General features: G+C 36.7%; 2 protein-coding genes across 5 annotated transcripts in view; one reads left to right on the forward strand and one right to left on the reverse strand.

Moving 5' to 3' along the window:
• Positions 1–28: 28 nt before the first annotated feature.
• On the reverse strand, positions 29–6,009 carry LOC109105107 (transmembrane ascorbate-dependent reductase CYB561-like). Its single transcript, XM_019118457.2, has 6 exons — positions 5,747–6,009; positions 4,713–4,920; positions 3,009–3,107; positions 2,320–2,423; positions 1,633–1,790; positions 29–1,128 (listed from the first exon to the last, which is right to left on the reverse strand). Exons 2-6 carry the CDS (start codon positions 4,915–4,917, stop codon positions 936–938), a joined length of 759 nt encoding a protein of 252 aa, XP_018974002.1. The 5' UTR covers positions 4,918–4,920; positions 5,747–6,009; the 3' UTR covers positions 29–935.
• A 6,492-nt stretch (positions 6,010–12,501) lies between these two features.
• Positions 12,502–26,510, forward strand: part of LOC109062571 (histone deacetylase 5) — a 72,203-nt gene continuing 58,194 nt past the window's right edge. For 2 of the 4 annotated variants that reach the window (XM_042728086.1, XM_042728104.1), the window contains exons 1-2: positions 12,502–12,846; positions 24,739–24,968. In XM_042728086.1, coding sequence (XP_042584020.1) covers positions 24,935–24,968 — 34 coding nt within the window. In that variant the 5' untranslated portion in view covers positions 12,502–12,846; positions 24,739–24,934. Of the gene's footprint in view, positions 12,847–24,738; positions 24,969–26,510 lie in introns of those variants that run through there. The other 2 variants (XM_042728096.1, XM_042728118.1) reach the window with 2 other exon arrangements.

Below are 26,510 nucleotides of genomic sequence, written 5' to 3' on the forward strand. Positions count from 1 at the left end.
CAGGAAAAATATTGCCACTACACAATACAAACATGCCAACACAAAAATACAGTACAAAGGCACCTACAGATCATTTGAACACACTCTTTCAGATGGAAAGACAGAATGTTTACATCATACACACACAAAACAGTGTAAAACAGTCAGTATCTCTCCTCTTCAAGCTGATTTTAATAACCAGCAAGATAACAAAAAGACATTTTTTTCATTTGAATAATATAAATGAGATTTTTTGTTATTATCATTTCTTTGCAGATCTTGGATATTAGAGATTTTGCTCTTAACAATCCAACATTTTTTCAAGTGTTTTTCAGCCATTTATGCAGGCAGGGCTGTAATATATTGTCATATAAACGCGGCATAAAATGATACGTTTAGTCTGTAACATAAAACAAATGTTGGAAATCCTGCAAGGGAAAGTTCTAAACATTTACTGATAATAAACATTTGCTGATGTAGTGGTGTGCCCTCTGATTCTAAACAATAATAATAATTGTCATTATAGAGTATTTCAGTTTTTTAGTACAGTCTGGTACAAATAAATGTTAAGGCACAAGAAATTACATCCTGAATCTAATACATTTACAGACACAGTATATACAACTTACATCTCTTGTTTTTTTTTTCAGGTTAATTTGGTTTGGCACAATTAGAAATTACTTTAAAACAAAAACAAACAAACAAAAAAAAAATATATATATATATATAAAACATTTAATTACTCCAATAATAAAAATAACATCATTTTTACTGTAGCCTACAAGCCTACATTTTAATCCTGTCATAACTTGGTAAGAACTGTTACTGAGTAACTTTAATGTTAAGGATGGGGGAGACTGCAAAGGGAGGAACTGGCTGACAGGTTTGCTAGGACATGAGTAGGAAGGCAGAAAGGCGGGAAGTTCAGAAAGGCAGTTTTGGAGTGTATTAAGACATTAAGGAGAACTGGGGATTTCTCCTTCTGACAGGGTCTTAAAGTGCACGGAGAGAGCCTCCTCCTCGGGATTTGGTGGTCGCCGAAAATCTTCTCTCGTCACCACGTAACCCACCACGACCCCAAAGCACACCAGCAACAAGCCTAAAGTGTTCGCCAGGACCCCCTCACCAGTAAACATGATGTAAGATTCCCTAAGAACAAGAAATGTGCCATAAAATTGTCATTGTTGGATGAATAGAAAAACACTGTAGTGACTTGCACATCTTAAATAACACAAGCTTCAGATCCATTTAGATCAAAACACAAATTTTTGGTAAAGATTTGCTAGTTACGTCAGTCTGTGGGACTTTTTCTTTTTTTTGGGGGGGGGGGGTTCTACCAACAGTCACCCAGATGTGAGAAAGAGTGTTTATTTATGGATTAATAAAGTTAATAATCATATGTGCAGTACATTAAATCCTTTAAGTATTCATGATTTCCGCAGTAAATTAGGAATATTAGTGAATATTATCTTGAATAAAACCAGCATTTGATGCCAAATAGTGAGAGATGGTGAAAAGAAGCCAAATATGATTGATATTCATTGTAAGTCTTTCCGCTGTCACTCATTCACATGGTGACTCATTCCTTTCCTCCTTTCAAAATTAAATTCAAAATGAAAGATATATTTTGCAGATGCATTCACTGACACTCACATGATACTGAAGAGCAATTTCTCTGTGATTCCCAGCAGACAGGATCCCACAGACATGGCCAGCAGCAACAGGCCAAAGAAGACGTGCAGTGGAAGATACCAGCTCCTTAACTGAGCAGAGGCCCATGGGAAAAGGAAAAATCCCAGTCCCAGTAACCACTGGAGGAAATGAGAGGAGAAGCAGTCAGTCCAAAGAAGACCTGATGTGATGAATTCTGCTGGCCTCTTAAAAATGTTTTAAGATCAGGTCTTCTTAAATGATAAAAAAAAGTCTATTTAAAAAAAAAAAAAAAAAATTATATTATATATATTATATATATATATATATATGTTAAAGAAAATTATATAAGGAAAAACCTTGTATATATGTTTTAGTAAGTTTTTAAAAATATATTATTATTTTATATTTAAATATAATAATAAAATAATCCTATTTTTCAGCTATATGTAGAGTATGAAGTGGACTAGCAGGTTACAAAGCTGGTCTTCCATTGTCAATAAAAACTAATGCAAACACTAATGGCAATGTCCTGATGTTAAATGATGTTAGCAGTGTAATGGATGTGATCATCCACAAGGGGTTTGCGAATGCGGAGCTTCCAAACCACATACAATCAGTTGTTCAAATAAGGAAGAAGGAAAATGTTTTAATGCCAGTGCTGGTCAAAATGAAATGACTGCAAATTACCTGTAGGACAAATAGCACAAAAGTGAGCATGCCACACCAACTGTGCAGAGAATACATATGAGAGATCTTAGCTGATGAATGGAAGTCAAATACAGCCACCAGACCTAAGAAGAGAAAAGGAAGGGGATATTATACAGTATGCATATATAAAATATGAAAATAAAAATAAAAATTAAATCTATTATAAAAAAAAAAAAATGTCACATTATAGATCAGAAAACAATAAAATATACTTTATTCCTGTGATGCAAAGTCTTCAGTGTCTCATGATCCTTCAGAAATCAATCTAATATGCTGATTTGCTTTTTATCAATGTTGAAAAGAGTTGTGTGGCTTAACAGAATTCTTTAATGAATAGAGTTTAAAAATAGTATTTTTTTGAAAAAAAATTTTTTTATCTTCTGACCCCAAACTGCTGAATGCAGCTGTATTTTATGTATTGTTGTTGACCTCTGAAAATGCAGATCTAGTTATCCTGTGCCTTGCAAACGTGTTTATCTGAGGGAAATTTGAGTTTTCCCCTTATTTAATGGTTCAAATGGCACATCAGACGTGGGAAATGATTGTGACTGCAGCAGTTGAGAATTACAGCTAAAATCTGTCGCTGATCAAATACCCAACAATACAACAGTGCTGCCAAACGAGCAGTATTTTTCTTCGAACCTGTTACAAACACAAGCTGAACTTACCCACAATACTGATGACAAGAGCCATCATATGCAGCAGAGCGTGGAGAATTTTCACTGAACGCTTAGTCTCGTTTCTAAAGACACGATAAACCAGAACAGCTGCGGTAGAGAAAGAAGACATATTTTCACATGCAAAAAGTTTAGCCAATCATAAAAACATTACATGTATGAAGTCAGGTTTGAAATTCTACAGATGTAGTAACCTGATAAACAACAGGCTAAGGATGTATTCCCATGTGTCTTTTTGGCCTTTCTACAAGCAGACAGATCCCCTCTGGGCTGTTTTTACTGGTGCTTTTTGGGACAGCTAAACCTCTAATAGGCCAATGACCTTTCAGATATAATGTCCTAATTGAATTGCCATGACAAGGGCTTTGAATCAGACGGCCACTGATAAAAATATTAGAGCAATTAGTATCTGTCTCTGTTGAGTGTTTTAAGTGTCCAGATGGGAGAACCATGAAGTGACTGTGATTATGCTTTAATAATATCTCTCTTACTATTTTCTTTCCTGTAACCTTGGCTATAGCAGTTACTGATTGATAGAGAAAAGCACACAATACTGATTCTCAGCAGGGCTTGATCTCTGTTTGAAAACCAAACATGAATTATCTACACAAAAATCTGGAAGCAAATCCGATATTAGCCCTAATAGCATTAGCTGACCCTTTCTGTTCAGTATTGTTTGTGTTTTATTGAAAGCACAGAGTCACATACACACACCCTAAAGACTGAGAGACAGAAGACTCACAGATGTCATATATGACCATTACATTGAATCTCTTGGTCTCTATAACCAGCTATTCTATACCACTGAGATTTTCTTTTTTTAATGAAACATTACTAAGTCACACCTGTTTTATCTTTAGAATAACCTGGACTGATGAATCATAAACAACAATAATATTACAAAATTAAATATAGTACATTTTGATTTCATATTGACTTATTTTTGCTTTTACACTATGTAAAATAATATCAACCACACACACACACACACACACACACACATATATATATACGTATATATATACCGATTATATTAAGTTGTTGTTGAAATGTTCAATATATATATATATATATATATATATATATATATATATATATATATATATATATTGAACATTTCAACAACAACTTAATTCAATCTTGTAGTTTTAAATACTGTTTGAGTGAAGGAATAAATGGATTGATTGTCAAATAATGGCAACATTTGGTCACGTTACCAACTCAGCAGAGGAAAACTAGTTTAATCACTAATTTCAAGGTATTAAAAATTGATTGAATGAAAAAAATATATATATTTTGTAGGCTATTGCGTAACTGCGTGTTCAACTGCTGGGCTACAGAAAATACATATAAAAATTCAGGGTCGATGCCGATACCGATTATTACAGACCAATATGTCTGGTGTATAAATTATTGTCAAAATTACGAATAGCAAGGGCTCTGGCAAAAACTTTCTTTAAATGCTTTTAAATTATTTTATCAGCAAATTGGTTTTGAAAATGACTGATACCGATAACCCTAAAAAGCTTGATATCGGTGCCGATAATCAGCCAGGCCTATAATCGGTCGACCCCTAGTCAAAACTATCTATTCCTGATTATTTCCTCAACTGCAATGCTTCTATTACTTTCTCTTTGCAAACTTCATGTAAATAAGGATTTTAAAAAACACATATTTTATACTCTTAATTCTTACCATCTCCATAGAGGAAGACCAGGCCGAGGACCATACAGAGAGGGTGGTTGTTAAACTGTGCTGAGCCATCCCAGGCGTAGCCTCCTCGGTAATGTCCCATCCACACGCCTGTGATCACCACACATGCCACCCCCAGCACCTGAGAGCCCGCCACGTACCACGGCAGCGTCCGCAGGCTGCCCATGCTCAACGGCATACCCTCCATTTCCTGAGAGATGGAGTGAAGAAAGAAAGAGAAAACTGGAAAACCTTTGAGGGATGTACAAGACTCCACCTCTTATGCAAATAAAATATTTAATGAATTATAAAATAGTGATAGTAGCTTTGCTTTCTTCGTGTAAAATAGATAATTTTGACCCAGAGATGTTCTTGATATAGACCATATGTTCGGTGAGACATGTACAAAATAGTACAAAATAGTTATATAATAAAAAAATGAGAAGGCAGATGAGTGAAAGTATTTGTTTTATTAAAGAAATAAAAATAAGTGTAGATGCAATACAGACATGAAATAAAGAACAATGCACAATCTTTTCATTCTATATTTGCAATATTATTTAACACACAGTTTGATTTTAATATTGGCAGTGAAGAAGCTGCATGAATGTACATTGCGTCGAATTTGCAGTAAGCCTTCACGTTGTCACGTGATGCCTTAAAAACCTTCAGTAAACACATTATGCAGATAAAGACCTTCAGTCTCGTGTGTTTAAGTATCATGTGGTCTCGGCCAGTCTTACGAAAGCACAACATCACCCACTGTAAAAACAACCTGTTACATGACTGCATGATGATTAACAAGCTTAAACTCCCTCTTAGCTGGCACAAACACGTCATATATATTTAGAGGTCTAGAACCACTAACCTCGTGATAATAACAAGCTATAAGATGAAAACTTGGATAACAGTGGGAAAACTCCAGACGTCATGCAAAACATAATCTAGAGATGATGCCATTTTAAATTGTATTTGCCACTAAATTATGGTGCAGCAGCATCACGCGCTGTCAATATTATGGAAAAAGTGTCACTCACCTGCGCCACGTCTCCAGACAGCCAGAGAAAAGGGCGTGCTTTTATGATTGAGTGTTTTGGACAAGAATCACAAGATCCTTATTGTTTGGAGGGGTTTTGTGACCTAATATCAAATTGCATCTGATATTCTCTCTATACAGTTTACTCGAAGCTTCTCGTGCTGTAGACGCGCGACTCACGAGACTGCCTGATATTTCACATATCAACTTATATTGGAGCGCACGCACTTCTTGACGCACTTGGAAGTTGACGGGCAGATTCTGACCACGCCCCCGCGCTGTCACTATTGGCTGCTGCTCGTGAAAGGGGAGGGGCTACTATGCAGAGGACGAGGTCTGAAACGCACTTCGGTTGTCTTGGTAACCACATCTTCGAGCGATTGCTGATGATGGTATTCATACTGTTTAAAATAAATCATAAGGCTACTAGACAAAAGTTTTTAGTACTTCCAATAATTTCTCGAAAGAATGCTGCATACGATCACATCTAAATATTAGGCTTCTAAATATCTGATTAATAATACTTAATTGATTATTCTTTTGGTGATGGCTGTTTGGATTCTTCATGAGTAAGTGCACTAACGTTACTGTTCAAAAGTTTGGGGTCAGTAAGATTTTTAATGTTTTTGAAAGCAGAAAGAAGTTTTTTATGCTCACCAAGGCTGCAATTATCTGATTTAAAATACAGTAAAAACAATAATATTGTGAAATAATATTATAATTTAAAACAACTGTTTTCTATTTTAATATATTTTAAAATGTAATTTATTGCTGGTGGCAAAGTTGAATTTTCAACAGTCATTACTCCAGTCTTTGGCAACCTTGACAAATCTTAATGCAGATTTGGTGTTTGAGAAATATTATTACAGGTCCTTCTCAAAAAAATAGCATATTGTGATAAAAGTTCATTATTTTCCATAATGTAATGATAAAAATTAAACTTTCATATATTTTAGATTCATTTCACACCATCTGAAATATTTCAGGTCTTTTATTGTTTTAATACTGATGATTTTGGCATACAGCTCATGAAAACCCAAAATTCCTATCTCAAAAAAATTAGCATATTTCATCCGACCAATAAAAGAAAAGTGTTTGTAATACAAAAAAAGTCAACCTTCAAATAATTATGTTCAGTTATGCACTCAATACTTGGTCGGGAATCCTTTTGCTGACGAAATGACTGCTTCAATGCGGCGTGGCATGGAGGCAATCAGCCTGTGGCACTGCTGAGGTGTTATGGAGGCCCAGGATGCTTCGATAGCGGCCTTAAGCTCATCCAGAGTGTTGGGTCTTGCGTCTCTCAACTTTCTCTTCACAATATCCCACAGATTCTCTATGGGGTTTCAGGTCAGGAGAGTTTGGCAGGCCAATTGAGCACAGTAATACCATGGTCAGTAAACCATTTACCAGTGGTTTTGGCACTGTGAGCAGGTGCCAGGTCGTGCTGAAAAAACGAAATCTTCATCTCCATAAAGCTTTTCAGCAGATGGATGCATGAAGTGCTCCAAAATCTCCTGATAGCTAGCTGCATTGACCCTGCCCTTGATAACCACCAGTGGACCAACACCAGCAGCTGACATGGCACCCCAGACCATCACTGACTGTGGGTACTTGACACTGGACTTCAGGCATTTTGGCATTTCCTTCTCCCTAGTCTTCCTCCAGACTCTGGCACCTTGATTTCCGAATGACATGCAAAATTTGCTTTCATCCGAAAAAAAAAAAAAGTACTTTGGACCACTGAGCAACAGTCCAGTGCTGCTTCTCTGTAGCCCAGGTCAGGCGCTTCTGCCGCTGTTTCTGGTTCAAAAGCACACGTCTGTGCACGGTGGCTCTGGATGTTTCTACTCCAGACTCAGTCCACTGCTTCCGCAGGTCCCCCAAGGTCTGGAATCGGTCCTTCTACACAATCTTCCTCAGGGTCCGGTCACCTCTTCTCGTTGTGCAGCGTTTTTTTGCCACACTTTTTCCTTCCCACAGACTTCCCACTGAGGTGCCTTGATACAGCACTCTGGGAACAGCCTATTCATTCAGAAATTTCTTTCTGTGTCTTACCCTCTCGCTTGAGGGTGTCAATGATGGCCTTCTGGACAGCAGTCAGGTCGGCAGTCTTACCCATGATTGCGGTTTTGAGTAATGAACCAGGCTGGGAGTTTTTAAAAGCCTCACGAATCTTTTGCAGGTGTTTAGAGTTAATTAATTGATTCAGATGATTATGTTAATAGCTCGTTTAGAGAACCTTTTCATGATATGCTAATTTTTTGAGATAGGAATTTTGGGTTTTCATGAGCTGTATGCCAAAATCATCAGTATTAAAACAATAAAAGACCTGAAATATTTCAGTTGGTGTGCAATCAATCTAAAATATATGAAAGTTTAATTTTTATCATTACATTATGAAAAATAATGCACTTTTATCACAATATGCTAATTTTTTGAGAAGGACCTGTGATATTTTTGGAAACCTTAATACTATATTTTTGGAAACCTTAATACTTATATATATATATATATATATATATATGGAAACCTTAATACTTTAGGATTCTTTGATTAGAAAGTTCAAAACAATATAAATATATATACTAAAACTAAATTGGAAACCTTAATACTTTAGGATTCTTTGATTAGAAAGTTCAAAGGAAGAGCAAGATTTATTTGAAAATTAAATATTTTGTAACATTATAAATGTATTTACTGCCACTTTTGGTCAATTTAGATAAAAGTAAGAATTTCTTTAAAAATATGCTAATTAAAATGATTAATTCCTTAAAGACTGTATGTAAAAATGTATGCATTATTGTTACTAATTTAATCTATTTAATTATATTTTTTATTTATTTATTTCAGCCAAAAACTTTGATCTTTCATAGAATAAGCAGTTTGGAATATGTCAACTTGTAAATAAACGGGAAAATAAAATTCATTTTAAATAAATACATTTGTTTATTTACATAGGCTGTTACAACTTAAGCCTTGTTGGGGGGAAATGATTAATGAATAAAAAAATCACACGTTAAAGATATTCAAATGTAAAATATATTTTCTATCATATAATTTTCTACAAAGCTGCCATACGCTATATCTATGCTATATCAGTTTGCCTTGTCAGGGCAGAATTATCTATTGAGTTGATTTGCATAGCCATCATTCTTTCGATCATGTCGCATACTGACCACAAGAGGGACGCAATGAGCTGTGGATAAAGCTGCAGTTCATCTGCAGCATCTCCTGCCGTCTTTGGTCACAATATTAGAGCTTATGCTGACATAATGTGCATGCACGTGTCACACTGACTTTATCTCCAGCTCCCCGTCAGAAACCCCATTCTGTCCCTCGCTGTCCCTGTCCTTTCATTTCCTGCCTTTCTGCTGGGGGTGGGAGTGAGTGATGGGACATGGCATTTCGAGTATGACTCACAATTGATTCACTGTTTTACAAAAATAGAAACTTTCTCTCCCTGCCATTTCTTTCTTGTCCTTTTGGCCTCAAGACCAACTCCCTGTCAGGTGAGGAGATCCGACTTTAGCTTGAGATCTCACTCTGATGCTTGCACAAGGATTTCTCACAGACATGCTTCTATATGGATGGCCGTCCTGTTTTGACCTTGTTTGACAGCCGCAGCCATGAATATGTGTGGGAATCACATGGTCCCACTCACCTCAGCAAAGCCACGCTGGAAGATCTGTGTGTGTTTGAGGGCTAGAGAGTCTGGTTAGCGTTAGGGAGCTTAAAGTGGTCGGTTTGTGGCGATGCAGTGTTTTGATCTGCTTCCAGAGCAAACCTGCTAAATGGTAACCTGCAGTAGGGAGAAGTGTCATGTCGCCATGACAACAGCCGACTCTCTGCACTTCTGCTGCCGCCTGTCGGCCTCCAACAGCAGACAAGAACACAACCGAGAGAAGGAAGACAGGGAAACAGCTAAAAATAAAATGCAAAAGAGCACATTTGAAAATAGACACAAGTGGAGTCCACGACATAATATAAGAAGTTCATGATGTTACGAGATATAATATAAGGTATATAACAATTACTTCTTTCTCTGTATGTTTTTGAACCCAAGACCATGCAAACTTAATAGGCTATGTAACCTATGAGTGTTTGTGGAGGTGGATGCATGTAAATATTTTTATGTAGGTTATGTAAGTAAAGCATAACAAAGCATGGGGGAAAGGAAGTGGCTTTGAAATTTGTTTGTGTGAAATAGTGCAATAACCTCAGTGTGTTTTTATTATAGTGAGAGAGGATGCTAAACAATGGATGACCATAATCTCTGTGAGGAATTACGTCACAGATGCTTCTAGGAGGACTGGCCGACCGCGGAGGTTTTCATGCTTTTATTACATGCGCAAATGGTGAGTCATAACTGCTAGGACTGGAAATGGTTCTCCATGGAGACGTGACGCTGGAGCAGTCTCCTAAAGACTTAGATTGGACATTTTTAATTTTCAAGCAGTTTATAGCTACATTTTATGCTTTAACTCAGTATTATTAGTAGAGGTTATGGTTGTCGGTTGGATTGGGGGTTTAGTCATTTTCAATTTGCAAATCATAAAAAAAAAAAAAAAAAACAACTTGTAATGACAATTTGTGTTAGTCATCAGTGATCAACTGAGAATCAATATTTAAAGACTCCATTAAGGATATATAGCCATAAAGCAAAAGGTCAACAAATGAACAATTTGAAATAATCAAAGAATGAAAAAAAAAAAAGATTTTAAAATTATAATTATTTTTAATATGATGAGTGATAGATCATTTTGATGTTTTATATTTACACTTTAAACATTTTCCCCTTGGTACCATCCAAACTGTTACATTTCTTTCTTCTGTGAAACATAAAAGAAGATATTTTGAGAAATGTCTTAGTGTTTATTTGTCCACACAATGACAGTCAACAGTGACCAAAACTGTTTGCTTACCAGCATTCTCAAAAAAATAATAAATTCTCAATTAAAAATAAATAATAAAGTATCAATTAATATTTTATTATTTTGTATTCTGTTGCCGAAAAAAAAGAAAGAAATAGAACTGCAAAATGTGAAACTCAGAATTGTGAGATGTAAATTCTGAATTGTGATTTTTTTTTCTCAGAATTGCAAGTTTATATCTCACAATTTGGATTTTTTTTTCCTGAATTGTGAGATATATTGCAAGAAAAAAATCTGAATTGTGAGTTTTTTATTTCATGGCAGAAATGGGCTTTGATATTGAGGGTGAGTAAAAGATTAAAGTTACATTTTTGGGTGAACCTTTAAGGCTGCATAGTGAAGACTATTTTTTTTTTTTCTATTTAGCTCTAATATTGCAGTATTGTTATTGTTACCCAATGGACTGCCCATTAATGCCATTACAAGGCTCTGGATCAAGAAATCCAATAGGAATTCACTTACGATTACTTAACTATATGCGCCAAGCTCAAACAACTCCCGTTCAACTCCTACATTTTAAGAGCAAATATGCTTTTTAAATGTAGCCTATGCAGTAACCTCATACCTCAATTTTTAAACATACACATTTACCCTCCTGCAGCATGTTGTAGGTTTTACTGCTAAACAGAGAGGGCTGGTTTTGGTGACATTTCCTCAATCTTTGTTCTACGTTCATCCTCCTCTAATCCTGTTTTCACTCTGTTGTACCAGGAAGAGAACAAAAATTCATGTGTTTGTCCCTGCGGCTGTGAGGTGGAGGGATTTTGCTGCGGATGGTTTATTTTTAGCTGCTTTTCTTATCTGTCAACATGTGCACATCGATCGCTCCACACCACCTTCACATGAATGAGCCTTTGACGTAAAAGAGCAAACTATCTGCCGCTCACTGGGACGAGAAACACAGAGATCTGTTTCCCGCTTTGCCTGCAATTCCAGTCTGCTCTGATGCACTACTTCACTCTTAACCAGTCTGAAGTCTAAGGGCAATTACTGTGTGTGTGTGTGTGTAAGCGTAGAGTGAATGCATGTGTATATGGGGACGTGCACAAGCATATGTGTTTATGTTTAAGGCATGGCTCTGTAGTGACCTGTGGACTAGAATGAGACACACAAGCCAGATGCATCCATGGCAACCTGGTGAGTGTGAAGAGCAGAATAAACAACCACTATGGACAGTGTGTGCATGTGCATATGAGAAAGAGAGGGTGAGTGCATTTATGAGACCACCATGAAAAGATGGCACAATACAGGTGTGTGTGGGGTCAAGATGTCAAACCCTAGCAGGATACAAAACCTACGCGAAGATTCACTACTCTCCGTCCAGAAAGCTTTGGTTGAGTACAGAAAGGGTTACTCAATTTAAAAGGAATCTCCCCCCAAAAATGTTTCTATATCACTGAAATGTGAAGTGTGAATAGAAATGAAGTGTGTCTTCATCTGTCTTTGCGACAGCCCTAAGCTCATTCGCTGTCCTTGAATAGGGTGCAAAATAATGAATTGCTAAATGAAATGCTAAAATCTTCTGAGAGTTGTCATGATTAAAATATAGATATCAGTCTGTGTCTGTGTGACTCGTTTTTCTTAGAAGTGATGTGTGTCATAAGTTAGTGAAAACGGCTGAAATCGCATACAGCCCCTTTAAGAAAATGTTGTAAGTGAAACAGGCACACGCATCCTCTCTCGCCCACCTCATTCTCCCCACGCATCACAATACTCCGCAATTTACCGAAAGGGGGCGCCCTCCTCCCTAAAACCAGTTTAGTTCCTGTTCAATAATATATAAATATGTAAAAAATAGAAAGCTCCCGGTAAACTGGGGGCCGTGCTTGGTAGCAACCTCAGACACACGGAAGACACGATCATAATTAACAGCGGTCTTCACATCGGCATCTCTGAGACCCGCGAGACCCGCTCTGCGGGTTGTAATCTGTCGTGTCGCGCGCTATTTTTAGAACCCACAGCCGTGGTCACGTGACCGTCGAGAGCACGTCATTAATGTTGTTGTTGGTGGAGAAGCTGCAAATATGGAGGAAAGAGAGTTGAGACAGTAAAATTTGTACTTTTCGTGACCAGAGGAGGAAAATAGCTTTGCAAAAGTGGTAAAGTGGAAGACAGGCGCTGAAATAAGACGGAACGTGACGGCGCGCGGAACGACAACAAGTATCAGGTAAAGTAAGGTTAGAAAGAAACATTTCCATCGTCTGATAGTGATGGTTTATGTTCTGTCTTTTCGCTCCTGGGTTTGACACCCAGCGACAGGCAGCGGTCTCACCCGCAGGGAAACACGGTATGTTGACAGCGGATTGTGTTTGTGATGCATTAAGACATCTTTACACCTCGTGCACTCTGGCAGTTTCGCAGCCTGGACAGGCTTAAACAAACATCAAGAGTTTGTCTGATTTAGTCCCGTGTTCCTGGCATTACTGCAAACTATCGCCATTTCTTTATCCGTGGGAATCGCCTGACGGGATGAGTTTGATATTTTCACGACCATCTGAGCGTTGTGTACAGTCAGGGTTGAGCTCCGGTGTAGCGCAGAAGATGTTTCTGGAGCTGGAGGAGAAGAAGCGATTATATCATATTCATCATCATATTCTTTTACTGCGCAACTAACGTTATTTATGACAAAAAGAATCAGATTGTGATCAGTTACAGGGATCAGAAAATAAACTAGCGACGTCTGAAGTATTTTATTCAGTGATTACATATTTTTGTGTGTCTTGTTGTTTCAGCATAACGTTCTAGATGGCGATTATAGACAAAATGCTGAATTCTTTCTCTAACAAAACTTTAACTGAAATATTTTTATGGGTGAGAACATTCTGTTCTTTGGTAGAAGAGTTTGTTTAATTAAAATTATATTATTAGTCTCTCTCTATATATATTTGTCTGTCTGTCTATCTATCTGGATGCAGTAATATTTTCATGTCTCTACAGTGACATTTCCAATGATTATCATTTGTTTATGAGATAACTGTATTTCACAGAGGTCATGTCAAGGCTGTCCACTGTTCAGCGTTTTCACCTCTTGTCAGCTGAGGACTTCAAGTAATCAAATCATTTCTCAGTTTCATTTCATCATTTCATCAAATTAAGTCCCAGGAATAGGCTGGTGTATCACTCATGCACTGAGATTGACATTTTTCTCACGGCTAAAGCAGGATGTGGCTCATTTGTCAAGATATGTGTGAATGGAAGGTGATGCTATTATAGCGTTATTATGTTGTGAGTTCAGATGGGTGTAACAAATAACACATCATTGTAGGTTAGTATTGCCAGGCCAGATGCAATTATGTTACAGTAATTTGGCTAGCTGAACGGCAACAACAAATAATTTTAGTGGCACTTTATTGTGGTGCTTCTGAATTCTGAGAATCTCAAGTAGTTACTTTTTTTTTTTTAATGCATTTAAAAGATTGTTGACTTAATAGGTAGTTTAGATCAACCATTAAAGTAGCTTGAAAAGCAGTGTTTGCTCTTTAGGATGTGAGGGGGGTCGGGTGGTAGTGGATATGAAAGTGCTCAAGGATACAAGCACAATCTGCCTTAGTCACGTTTACTAGTGAGTTGACGGCATTAGTTATTTCCAGGAAACTGCACCCTCTTCACTGCTTATGGATCTGTGGAGGACCACCATCTGTTGTTGAAGAAAAAAAAAAAATGTTTTCCTTAAAAATCTGGTTTTAGTATTGGCAAAGCAATAGGTCCAGGATTGATACACTGATGTGCCTGTTTAGATTTTGAAAATTATGAAAGGGTTATATCCTCGGTATCGATTTATTATGCAAATCAGCTGGATTTCATATTTAGCCATGACACTAGCCATGAGAATACAATTCCTCTATCCATAATAACGCTTCCTCCTGAACAGCTCTAAAGAAAATATGTCAGTGGATTTTGTTGTGAGAAGACAACAGAAGATGGGCTTTTTCACTGGATGAAGCATTATTTTGGATTATGGACCTATATTTTGGCCAGAAAGTTTTATTTTTTACAAACATGTCACTTTTCATTTCACATGACGTTAATTGATGGACTGGAGCCATGTGGATTTAGTTGTGGATTATTGTGATGTTTTTATCAACTGTTTGGACTCTCATTCTGACGGCACCCATTCACTGCAGAGGATCCACTGGTGAGCAAGTGATAATGCTAAATTTCTCCAAATCTGTTCAGATGTTGAAACAAACTCATCTACATCTTGGATAGTCTGAGTGTGACTACATTTTCACCAAATTATCATTTTACTCGCATCACAGCAGTAGTCTGTAAGGGGAGAAGAAATGGAGAACAAGACAGTGGCTTCTGAAGTAACGGATGTCCTCGTATTGTCTTAATCGAATCACATTTGCTTTGATTGCACAGATTCAAGCTAATGTTGATCGGATTAGATAGAAGCAAGAAAATTCACATATTCAGAGCTTTATATTTGTTCCGACCAACTAATGTGATTCAGCAGGTGATATATTTGCACTAGGTAACCGCAGATGCAATAAAAAGTTGCATAACTATTTTGGAAGCTTTATTCAGTTGCATTTGCACTTATCTTACAGTATGCATAGTTTTATCTATTTTTGTCTGTTTGTCCTGTGGTTTGTTTTGATTGGCTCAATCTTGTCTGACAGGCGTTTGGACTTTGATCCGCTCTTCCAGAGAAGCTACGCATTGCTTGTTGTAGGAAATGTAAGGTAATTGTGCTTTATAGGCGCATAGATACTTTCTGTTTTCAAAATGGGTAAATAAAAGGTGACTGAAACATTTAAAGGTTAATTTTTGCACTGGACATCTGTAGTTCTTTCAGTTGTGCATGTGTGTGTGTGTGTGTATTGTAAAAACTTGTTCCACTTCTTTGGTTGTCTTGTTCCTCACCTACACGTCCACGTTCACACCCTCATCTTTACGACGTCGTTTGTCAGAATGGAATGCAGAATGCTGGTCTGTTTTGCGTTCTATATGAAGGGCACGGTGAGATCTAGTAATGAATAGTCTCTGGGTGTAGTATGACGGAGAAAAGATCCAAACCTCTGCACCACCCACAGCCACACCAGCTCCTTCAGCCGCTTAACAATACGACTGTAACCCCTCTGGGCCAGGAGGTGAGTGTGGAATGTAGGAGTGTGGAAATCCAAAAATATTTTGATGCGGTGAAAACAGATGTTGCCGTGGTTACGCTACACGGATGACCTGTACCCTCTTTCATGATCCTGGCCGTCCAACAACTCCCTGTCAGGATGTCAGCAGGCTGTTGAGTGTTTAAACTTTTATGACTAGGGGTAAATTTCAAGCCAGATTGAGTGGTTAATCCACTCTTCCACAGTTTGAGCAGATGATTGGTGATTTTTGTAATCTCTCTGGACATTACAGGCTCAAAAACAGTTGAGTAATGTGGCATCTAATCAATGAGTAATCAAGGTGTGTTTCAGATTTTGTGTAATGAGCTCGTGAGCATGGTATGGATCAGACGGACAGGAAGCAGGCGGTGATGTAGCTGTGTCTCATGCAGATTCTACAGGGAAGGAAAACTCATTGCATTTGCAATGAAAAACAAGACAAGAACAGTCATTTTGCTTTGGATTTATAGGAGAGTTTCAGCTCACAGCCAACTAAGCTTACATTTAATATTGGACAATGCTTATATTTAATTAGATTTTTGTAATATATTTAAAATTCAAATATCCGTTCAGAATTTTGAATGGATATTTGAACTTTCTGTTCATCTAAGAATCTTTAAATAAATGTATCATGGTTTCCAAAAACATATTAAGCTTCACAAATGTTTTCAACATTGATAAATAATAAAAAATGTTTCTCAAGCTACAAATCGGTACAATAGACTGATTTCTGAAGGATCATGTGACACTGAATTGAATATTAGAGTAACTACTGTTGAAAATGACTAAGACAAAAATATATATATAACAGTTATTTTAATAATATTTCACAATATTATGTACAAATAAATGCATCCTTGGTGATCATAAGAGACTTCTTAAAAAAAAATCCTTACCATCCAGTTTTTGCTGCTAACCCAAACATTCTCACTATATTACTATTTGTAAATATATTTATGAAATTTATTTAAGGTCTTAAGGAAGCACTATATATTTAGGCTGGGGTTTTTTTTTTTTTTGGGGTGGGGGGGGGGTTAGGGGGGGGGGTTGGGTTTACCTGACCCCTATATGGACACAATTCTTAAGAGGGCATTTATATAAGATGCAGTCTTGCATTTCAAATCATTCAATGAAACTGACCAGTCAGGGTCACAGGTTATTTAAAAAAAAGAAAAAGAAAACAACCTAGTCTTTTTGTTTGTCTTGTTTGCTATCTTAGATGCATAACACTCAAGATGTTCCTCTGAATGTGTACGGTTGTAGATTTAAATTTAGAGGATGACTGAACACAAATTATAATGAACTAGTGAGTTGTTTATTTGAATGAGTTTGTTGCTTTAGGTGCATTGTGGTCAGGGCTTTGAGATAGATGAGTTATCAGGTGATGTCAGGCCACATTAGTCTTTTTGTTCACAATCCTGAATTGTTAAAACACACACGCAGTTCAGCCTCCCTCCAGACCTCTGTGTATGCAGTCATATCTTTTGTGTGTATTTGTCTGTAAGCGGTCATGTTGGTTTCTCAGTAGTCTGATTTGAACTTAACTGTAATTCTTAGTAATGCTCTGGATTGTGTGGTGTTGCTCAACAGAGCTCTGTGCGAATCTGAATTAGGGCTGGACAATAATTCAATATCAATATGTATCGCGATAAAAAAAATTTCAATAACGGTGATATGGTTTTTAAACACATTTCCGATATTTCGATATACCAGTGTTTCCCATACATTGTTTTATTTGTGGCGTTTGAAAAATCAAAACACGTCGCGGGTGTTTTATATGAATGTATCTCTGAAGGGAACCGACTGTTTTCAGAAAAGTTTCGATGGCATTTTCATTTTATCTTCTGATAAAGAAGCGTTCATAGGCGGAGCTGCTTTAATTAATAGCCGTTACTGGAGGAAACCGCTGGGTCTGCCACTCTCACAGCGCCTCCTGCTGGCAGACAATCAGTTTGCATTTAAGCCCGGCTCCAGCAACATGCCTTTTTTTTTCCTGCAGCAACTCAAGAGCACTCTTCATACTCTTTATACTGACTAAAGCACAATTGTTTCAATCTATATCCAAAGTACTGCAAAAACAGTTAAATTTTGAAATATTTTTACTATTTAAAATAACTTTTATTTTAAAATGTAGTTTATTCCTGTGATCAAAGCTGAATTTTCAGCATCATTACTCCAGTCTTGACATGATCTTCAGAAATCATTCTATTATGCTGATTTGCTGATTATCAATATTTAAGAGAGTTGAGTACTTTTTTTCAGGATTCTTTGATGAATAGAAAGATCCAAAGATCAGCATTTTTTTTTTAAACATAAAGCTTTTGTAACATTACATTTTGATTACATTTGATTTGATTACACTATTCCATTCAAAAGCTTTGAGTCAGCATGATTTCTTTCTTTCTTTTGGAAAGAAATTATAGAAATTTTTATTTAGCAGAGATGTTTTAAATTGATCAAAAGTGATGATAAAGACATTTATAAAGTTACAAAATATTTCTATTTCAAATAAATGTTCTTCTTCTGAACTTTCTATTCATCAAGAAACCTGAAAAAAATTCTACTCAGCTGATTTCAACAAATTATTTTTGAGCAGCAAATCAGAATATAAGAATGATTTCTGAAGGATCATGTAATCAGAGTAATGATGCTAAAATATAGCTTTGAAATCACAGGAATAAATTATAAAAAAAAAAATAAAAAAATAAAAAACAGTTATTTTAAACAGTAAAAATATCTCAAAAGGTTACTGTTTTTACTGTGTTTTGGATCACATAATTGCAGGCTTGGTGAGCAGAAGACATTTCTGTAAAAAAACATTAAAAATACTACTCAATAAAAGCTTTTGACTGGTAGTATATATTAGCCTATAGTTTGAAGTTAAAGATATTAATTTTAATTAGGTGAGTCTGAAATGATTATTTGACAGTGATTTCACATTTATTGTTTGTATGAAGGCTAAATACAAAAAAGAATGTTTTTTTTTTCAAAAAAATATTAAATGGTTTTAAATGAGGTGTCAGACTTGGCAAATTCATTTTTCATAAATTTATATACACAGACATCTGTTGTGGGCGTTCTTGGCAGTTTTTACGAGGCTTTTTATAGTGTTCATATCGATATCGGAATTATATCGTATCGACCGAAATTAAGAAATATATCGTGATATAAATTTTGGCCATATCGTCCAGCCCTAATCTGAATATCATTCTTCGTCAGAATGTAGTGAACTACTGAGTGAGGGAATAGTGTTTTTTTTTGGCAAACTATGTCACACAGCTTATTTTAGACACTACTGTTTTATACTGGTCTATATTTCAGCAGGTTATTGAAAAGAACAGACAGAATTTCCCAACAGACTTCTGGGTTTATATTTGTTATGGGTCTCTTATTCAGGGTTTTTGCTTGAATTTGCTGTGAGCAGGCTATACCACGACCCTTAACTGCACAATATTGCCAATTGTGGCGGGCATAATGCCAGATTGCTTTTGAGAAATCCACTTCCCCCTCCACAAGATGCAATGGTGCTTTTGGATGGTGATTTTTATTATTGCTCTGGACATTACAGGTTCAAAAATAATTGAGTAAAGTGCCATGTAAGCGGTGAGTAATAGTGACTAATGTGTGTAAGGTGTGTTTCAGAGTTTTTGCTTGAAATTGCAGTAAGTAGGCTATACCATGACCCTTAATGGCACAATAGTGGTAACTGCATTATGATACGATACATTGCAGTGAATCACAGCAGCACTACTGAATCGTGATTGAAACTACAGCAAGAGAGTGAGAGATTCAGCATGTTCAGAGGGAGTGAAATGTTTTGCTGTGTGGGTTTATTTGCATTCTGGTATGTGCTGGATTAATTCGGTCTGGGGAAGTTTATTTATTTTATTTAATAATTATTTATTTTATTATATATATATATATATATATATATATATATATATATATATATATATATATATAGAAAGAATTTTGAATTAATTCATTTATTATTCTATTATGTACGTGTTAAAATTGACAAATTTGACAGTGCTGTATGTTATTATGTTTCCTGTTACTTGTATGTCAAGAGATCATTCACCAGTACTGGTGGAACTAAAAGAAAAAGATTAAGGAAGGAAACCCCAGGTGAATAGGGTTCAAATAAATTAACTTATAGATATCACCATACACTGTAAGGAGAAAAAAAATCAGTAGAAAAACGGATAATGTCCTGGCATAAAATTACCAGTACATCTTCCATTAAAACTACAGATATTTCCTTCATCCGTATAACACTACACAATGCAATGAGTAATTCCAATTACAGGTAAATCACCTTAAAAAACACCTTAGAATGTACTTGTAAAAACTTTTGTACTATAAGTTTTCTTCAAATATGCATTATCTGATTATAATAATAAATAAATTGCATGCATTTCCAGAGGAGAAATCTGAACATTGGGTAAAGCCATGTTCAAAACTCTTGTTTTACTTTGTTGACTTATTAAAGTCAAACTGAGATGAGTTTTATAGAGGTTTTTACAGAAGGGATTTCTGGTATTTTTTTATCACATCATAAATCAGAACATACTCTCAACAGCCAGAATATAAATTCATTATGTTTTAAGAAATAAAATATTGTATTAAATCAGGCAAATGTACAAACAATGCAACAAACAAACAACTCTGTAAAAACCTTCAAAATATAGATATAGCATATAAAGCAATAAAACTGTAAAAGTTTGGTGTAAGTGCTATTGATGAGAAAATATCTGGTTCAGTGCATGAGAATAAACTACTTATCGAATGTACTGTAATTGATATCTACAAATAGATTAAGTTTAGTAAAATAAATACTTAATTCTATTTTGCATGTTTTCTTTCCACTAGTCTACAGAGAAAAAACATGTGAAAAGCCAAATAATTCAAAATCTTAATCTCTGGTTTTACCTGTAGTGTCTTGCCTTAATTCAAAGTTAATATTTATATTTTCCAGATAATACTTACACATTTATTACACAGTATCATGGGCTTTAATACATAATATAATACAGCTGCGTTAATATTTTAGGGAAGGGAGCCCCTTTGCAAGGGTATCATATTTGAGTGTTTTTTTTAATTATTATTATTATCAAAATGTTATCAAAAACCTCTGGGTTAATGCCTGGTGTGTTAGGCAGCCATTGCTAAAGGGATAGGGAGCTGAGTTTGGATCCTGGAACACAGCGGGCAGAGACTCGAGATCTGATGGAGGACACCAACACTTTTTTGGGCAGCTGCCATACCTAATGTCCAATTTCGGCTTTCGGTTTGACCGCTCTACAGCGGCAAGGACTCTGTAACCTTACCTGACTACGTGCACCTGCTACTAAAGGTGTAAATATTATAGATCTTATGTTGTAGTATGTTATTAACATGCTTGTTGCTTGACGACACATCGCTGATTATCTGTATTTGTTTAAATGAGTGTTTACTCTGGCTCTCATCTTTGAATCTGAAGGGCCTCCTTTAAAATCAAGTCAAACAAACCTCTTGATCTCATCTCGGGGGAATGACGCAAAGGCTTTTGTCTCTGCCGTCTCCTAGGCGAGCTCTTCTTGGGTCACCAGGCAGCACTCACCTGATTCTTGTGGAACAGCTCACCCGTTGGCCTGCAATCGAATGGCCCGCTTATTCACTGCCGTGTCTGTACATCCGTCGCAGGGGGTGGGGGAGCGATGGGGAGTACGGCAGCACACTAAATCTGTTGTACTATTTTAGTCTTCACCGTCACTTGCATAATGCAAATTTTTGTGACCGCTTTCTGCAGCAACTCTTTATGGTTTTTGTGTGAGTTAGAAAATAGACCATAGTCAGGGTAGATGCTTAATATCAACTGCAAGAAAATGAGGCTGTAATGGATAGATGCAGAGTTAGTTTAGTAGGTTTTATAATTTTAAATTAATGTTTTGGGTCACGTGGCGATTTATATTTGATTTTACTTGATTTTATTTACTTTTATTTTGCCTCTGTGAGCCAGTTTCTGAAATGATCCTGAAATGATTAAGGCATATGATTCTTTGGTTGCTTCTTTTAAAGAGGTCATCGGATGCCCAATTTCCACAAGTTGATCTGTCTCAAACAGCTCTGCAGAAATCAACCTGTTTTTTGCATGTTGCTTTAAATGCTAATGAGCTCTGCTGACCCAGCCCCTCTCTTCTGTGGGGTGATGAACCGTGCTCTGAAAGACTGCTTACTTTAGCTGCAAAACTTGCTAACTAGCATGTTAGTAGGAATAAAGTTTAATTAATAACTCACTTCTTCTGGAGGTGACGCTGGATCACAAATGATTCGCACGAACACAGATGCATCACACAGACAAGAAGCTGAGAACGGCCTGATTTGAAAAAGGGGATATTGTTTTTAGGGATTAAATAAAAACCACTGTGTGGATTTTTATCATTATAGGGTAGATGTGTACACACACTGCCAACACACATTTATGTTCAAACAACATGTAAAAGTGAAATTAGCATCCGATGCCCCCTTTAATGAATAGTTCAGAAACACATTACTGGTTTGAATCAGTCTGAAATATTTATTGAGGTTAAATTCGGAGAGAATTTTATTTCACTTCTATTTTACTTCAATGAGCCAATTCTTTTTTTAAATCAAAAACAGTGTAGCCTGAATCCTGAAATGATTGACTCTTGTGAATTGGTTCTTTTAATAAATAGCTCTAAAAGACAGAGTTACTGGTTTGAATCGGTCTGAAGCATTTACTGAGAGAAAATTCAGAGAGAATTTATTTCATATAATATGAGCGAAATCAAAACTGAAATATAAATCAATAAATCTGAATCGAATCTGGAAATTTGTAACAATCAATTCTCAGCTCTAATGAGATACCATGCTTAAGGCCTCAAGAAGCAAGAACAACACTAGACAACAATACATGAGTCCCCAAAAATGAGTCCATAAACACAATATGAAATTACTTTTAGTCCAGTTTAGTGGGATAAATTAGTTGGCCGCTGTGCTTTCAGAAGTTTAATTTTTGATCTGGCTTTTCTTTTATTCTTTATACTGCTATTCTTATACTACATTTATATACTGTAAGCTTAGTGTGAATCCTAAAAATTTTGAAGGCGAGCATTAGTGGACCTGGTCTGGAACCTTCATTCAGAGAGATGCGTGAGGGTTTAACATCAATCACGGACGCTAGTGTGCGCTAATCAACAGATCTCCACCCCCACGGTATTCTCACCCTCGTTGAGTGACTGGTGCCTTCTCATATTCTCAGCCTCAAAGAAAGAGAGCTAAGTACCTCGGGAAGGATGATTCTCTCAAGCGGGAGTATTGACGAGCCAGCCAGTGTTTAAACTCTCCTCAAATGTCCCATCCATTTTAAGACCATTAAACGCTGATCAGCGCTCTGGCAGCAAGCCTGACCGCTTGCACAAGAGTGGAGAGAGAGAGGAGTGACAAAGATTCGGCAGGAGGAGCTTTAAGCTCTTCCATTAAATCACTGCCAGAGATTCAGTTAGAGACCAGCTTCAGCCTGCTTTTTAGTCAATACAGGGCTTTCCAGGAACTGTACCAACATGTTAACACCCCACAAGGCCCTGGGACATGTCAGAGCTGGCTGTGGCCAAAGACACGAACAAGCCTTTCAGTGATGACGTGAGAAACAATCCATTCTGTAGGTCCATGTGTAGTTGTTGATATTTAATTGTGCATCAAAAATGAATGCAGGTTGTGAAACTTCAGAAACACACATCTAAGGAACAGTCCTGTAGACCTTCATTATGTTGAGCCACATTCTTTGAGACTCATAACTTGGGGATTTGCAATTTGAGATTAGCAGTCGAAACATTACACAAAAGAAATCCAACTACCATACATATCTGGCTTAAGTTCAAATTACGTTATAAGTGCGTCAAAGCAAAACAGCACGACTATTTCTGATATTTACAAGTCACTCATTACGGTTTATTGGATCTGAGCTGATAACACGCACGCGTTCATACAGATAATGATTCATTTAAGTAGGAACTCTATACGTAAAGAGAAGTGATTGATTGCATTAACTATTCCATACCAAAGGAAGTGTGCTGTAGTCATACTACTGTAGGTCATTAGACAAATTACACTACTGGAGGACAGACTGCATTTGCATGATTCAACCAGCAGGTGAGGCTACTGTCCCAGTGCAAGTCAAAGCTTGCTGAGCTGCTAGTTTCACCAATGATTTATTGCAGCTTCATTAAAAATAAATAAAATAAAATACAGAATCATTTCAACTAAAGCAATAAGTCTTTGCATATTGTTTAAAAGCATCTAGCAGATGTGTGCACACGGACGTATTTTCAATCATTTTTCAAATTTATATAAGATGCTGATGCATTGATTTGCATAAAAATATGTTTATGAATGTTAAAATCCCCAACCCCGAATGCTTTTTGGTGCATAATATTATCTACTTGAATACTTAACAGACCTAAGGCATAGGAAGTGTGGGCCAGTGTTTTTAATAATCACTAAAACTAGACGGTCCAGAACCTTTCTCTTCTTTGCTTGGGGCAGGGCTCATGGTAGAATGAAAGGCAGCGTGGGTAATGTGCTACCCTGCTGCGTATCCAGTCGCTGCTAGGCAGCGTGGGTATTGTAGTGCGTCTCCACTGACTTATAGGCAGGGTGAGTCATCCATTAACATCCTCAGGATCTGTTTTGAAAGCGGCAAACATCAGACCCTGTTACGAGCTCAACGTTCTGACACAGGCATTAATGACTCTTACAAGCCCTGTTAATAGCCAGCTAGGGGACTTTATACTCTCTTTGAAAAACAAATGAGCTGTTTTGCTTTAGTTTATATTATTATTGAAAGGATTTTTGCTTTACAGACAGATCACAGCCTCATTCTACTGTATCTTGCCTTGCAAAACTTCTCAGCTCCATTAACTTCAATGTGTTTGTGTCTCTTGCAGTGAGGGTGTTCAGCTAGCCATCACAGCCCTCCTCGTGAGGTCTACAGTCATGGCTGACACCGAGGACCCCCTTTAGAGCTGGACGTCTTGCGGCACCTTGCCTCTGAAACCAGAGGAACCTGAGTTTGCACGTTGAGGTTTATCCAGAAAGCATCTTTTCCTGCTACTTAGAGAATTTCAGAGGCAGAGAAGACACATGGCGTCATCCATGAATTCACCAAACACACCCGGTAAGAGATTTTACTCATTCATGTCGATGTCCGCTAATGGATTTTGTCTCATTTGATAAAACTTCCAGGTGTTTTAGCACGTGGAAAGGCTGGAATACACAACATGACTTTCTAGTTGCTGAAAGTCAGAGCCAGTCTGCAGATTTTGTAGTGTATGATGGCCACATACTGTTATTTTTTTAGCTTCAGACTTTGACGTCCAGTCTTAGGATATCAAACATGTTTGATATTTTAAGGCAGTTGAAGAAAAGATTCTTTTCCATTTGTCATGCATCTCTTAGAAAAGCGACGTATGTGAGATTGTTGTGTTTGAAAGTCTTGTAGTGTGTGGTCCTCAGTCACTTGTGTTCAGTGTTCAGTTTCAGTGTTTTAGATTTGTTTAGTTTGTGTGGTGCATTCCAGTCTCAGTTCCATTCTGCAAAATTCTACAGTTTTAACTCCAGAATCAGCCCAAAAGTCTTCAGAATCCATCTGGGCCTACAAAGAAGAGCTGCAGTATGTGAATGTTTGCATTTTCTGATTTTGATAGTGCTGTGTACATAAAGTGTTGTTGTTATCCCTGGATTGACTTGGACAGATGAGTATAAATCTCTTCAAGCACAATTTGGTTGCATTTTGTTCAGCAATTTTTGTGCTTTTTCCTTACCTGACCTGTGAAGATAGTTTGATTGATTGATTGATTGATTGATTGATTGATTGATTTGGATAGCTCAATATGTATTTTAGCTTTTATTGTTTATTTTTCTGTTTTCAGAACTAACATTAGTTGGCTTTCCAGCCACATATTTTTACATTTTTACATTTTGGCATAAAACCCTCACTTGAAGTGGATTATTCTTATTCTTATTCTTATTCTTATTCTTATTCTTATTCTTATTCTTATTCTTATTCTTATTCTTATTCTTATTCTTATTCTTATTCTTATTGATTGGAAAAAAAAAGACAAGCCCATAAACTATAATGGAAACAAATTTAGATGTTTGGATGCTATTCTCTACCAGTAGCAGTATATTTTTGATGCAACCACAATTTACCTGGAATTAATGGTTTTGTACTTTTGAACAAGTTATGAAACTATTTGCCAAATATTGCAAATTGTTTTGCAGCTATAGTAAATAGCTAAAATGTGGTAATTGGTGTAATTGGTGACAAGGCATCATTTGGATGTATTAGCGTTGTGTTAGGAAAACAAGTGATTAGCGTGGCTTTATTTAAAGGCGTTTGTTGTTATAGCTGTATCAATTACAGATCACGTTTGGAAGAAGATTTTTTGTCTTTCAGCGGGTGAGTAACCCGTTGTTATGATTGTGTGAGTAATTGCATATAATTGTCTCATCTCAGGTGAAGCTTGTTTCTTCAAAACCTGTGGATTTTGTCCCTCTTCCTGCAGTGTTGGCGCACTTTGCAGTTTTCTTCTCATCCTCACCCCTTTCTTTTCCCATCAGCCCCCTCTTAATGCTCCTTTAATTCATACCTTTGCTTCGGTCCTGTGCCCGCCCCCGCTCTCTCCTCCCAGCGCTCCTCGCTTGCCTCTCTCTGACT

Source organism: Cyprinus carpio, chromosome A3 (genome assembly GCF_018340385.1).
Source record: "Cyprinus carpio isolate SPL01 chromosome A3, ASM1834038v1, whole genome shotgun sequence".
Lineage (NCBI taxonomy): Eukaryota > Metazoa > Chordata > Actinopteri > Cypriniformes > Cyprinidae > Cyprinus > Cyprinus carpio.

What these genes read in the sequence shown, in the direction of transcription:
- LOC109105107 (XM_019118457.2), bottom strand. Translation starts at nt 4,917, where the DNA reads ATGGAGGGTATGCCGTTGAGCATGGGCAGCCTGCGGACGCTGCCGTGG. An exon ending in GGTCTTCCTCTATGGAGATG is followed by an intron (nt 3,108 to 4,712) that starts GTAAGAATTAAG and finishes TCTCTACCGCAG; the next exon opens with CTGTTCTGGTTTATCGTGTC. An exon ending in TCTTGTCATCAGTATTGTGG is followed by an intron (nt 2,424 to 3,008) that starts GTAAGTTCAGCT and finishes TTCTCTTCTTAG; the next exon opens with GTCTGGTGGCTGTATTTGAC.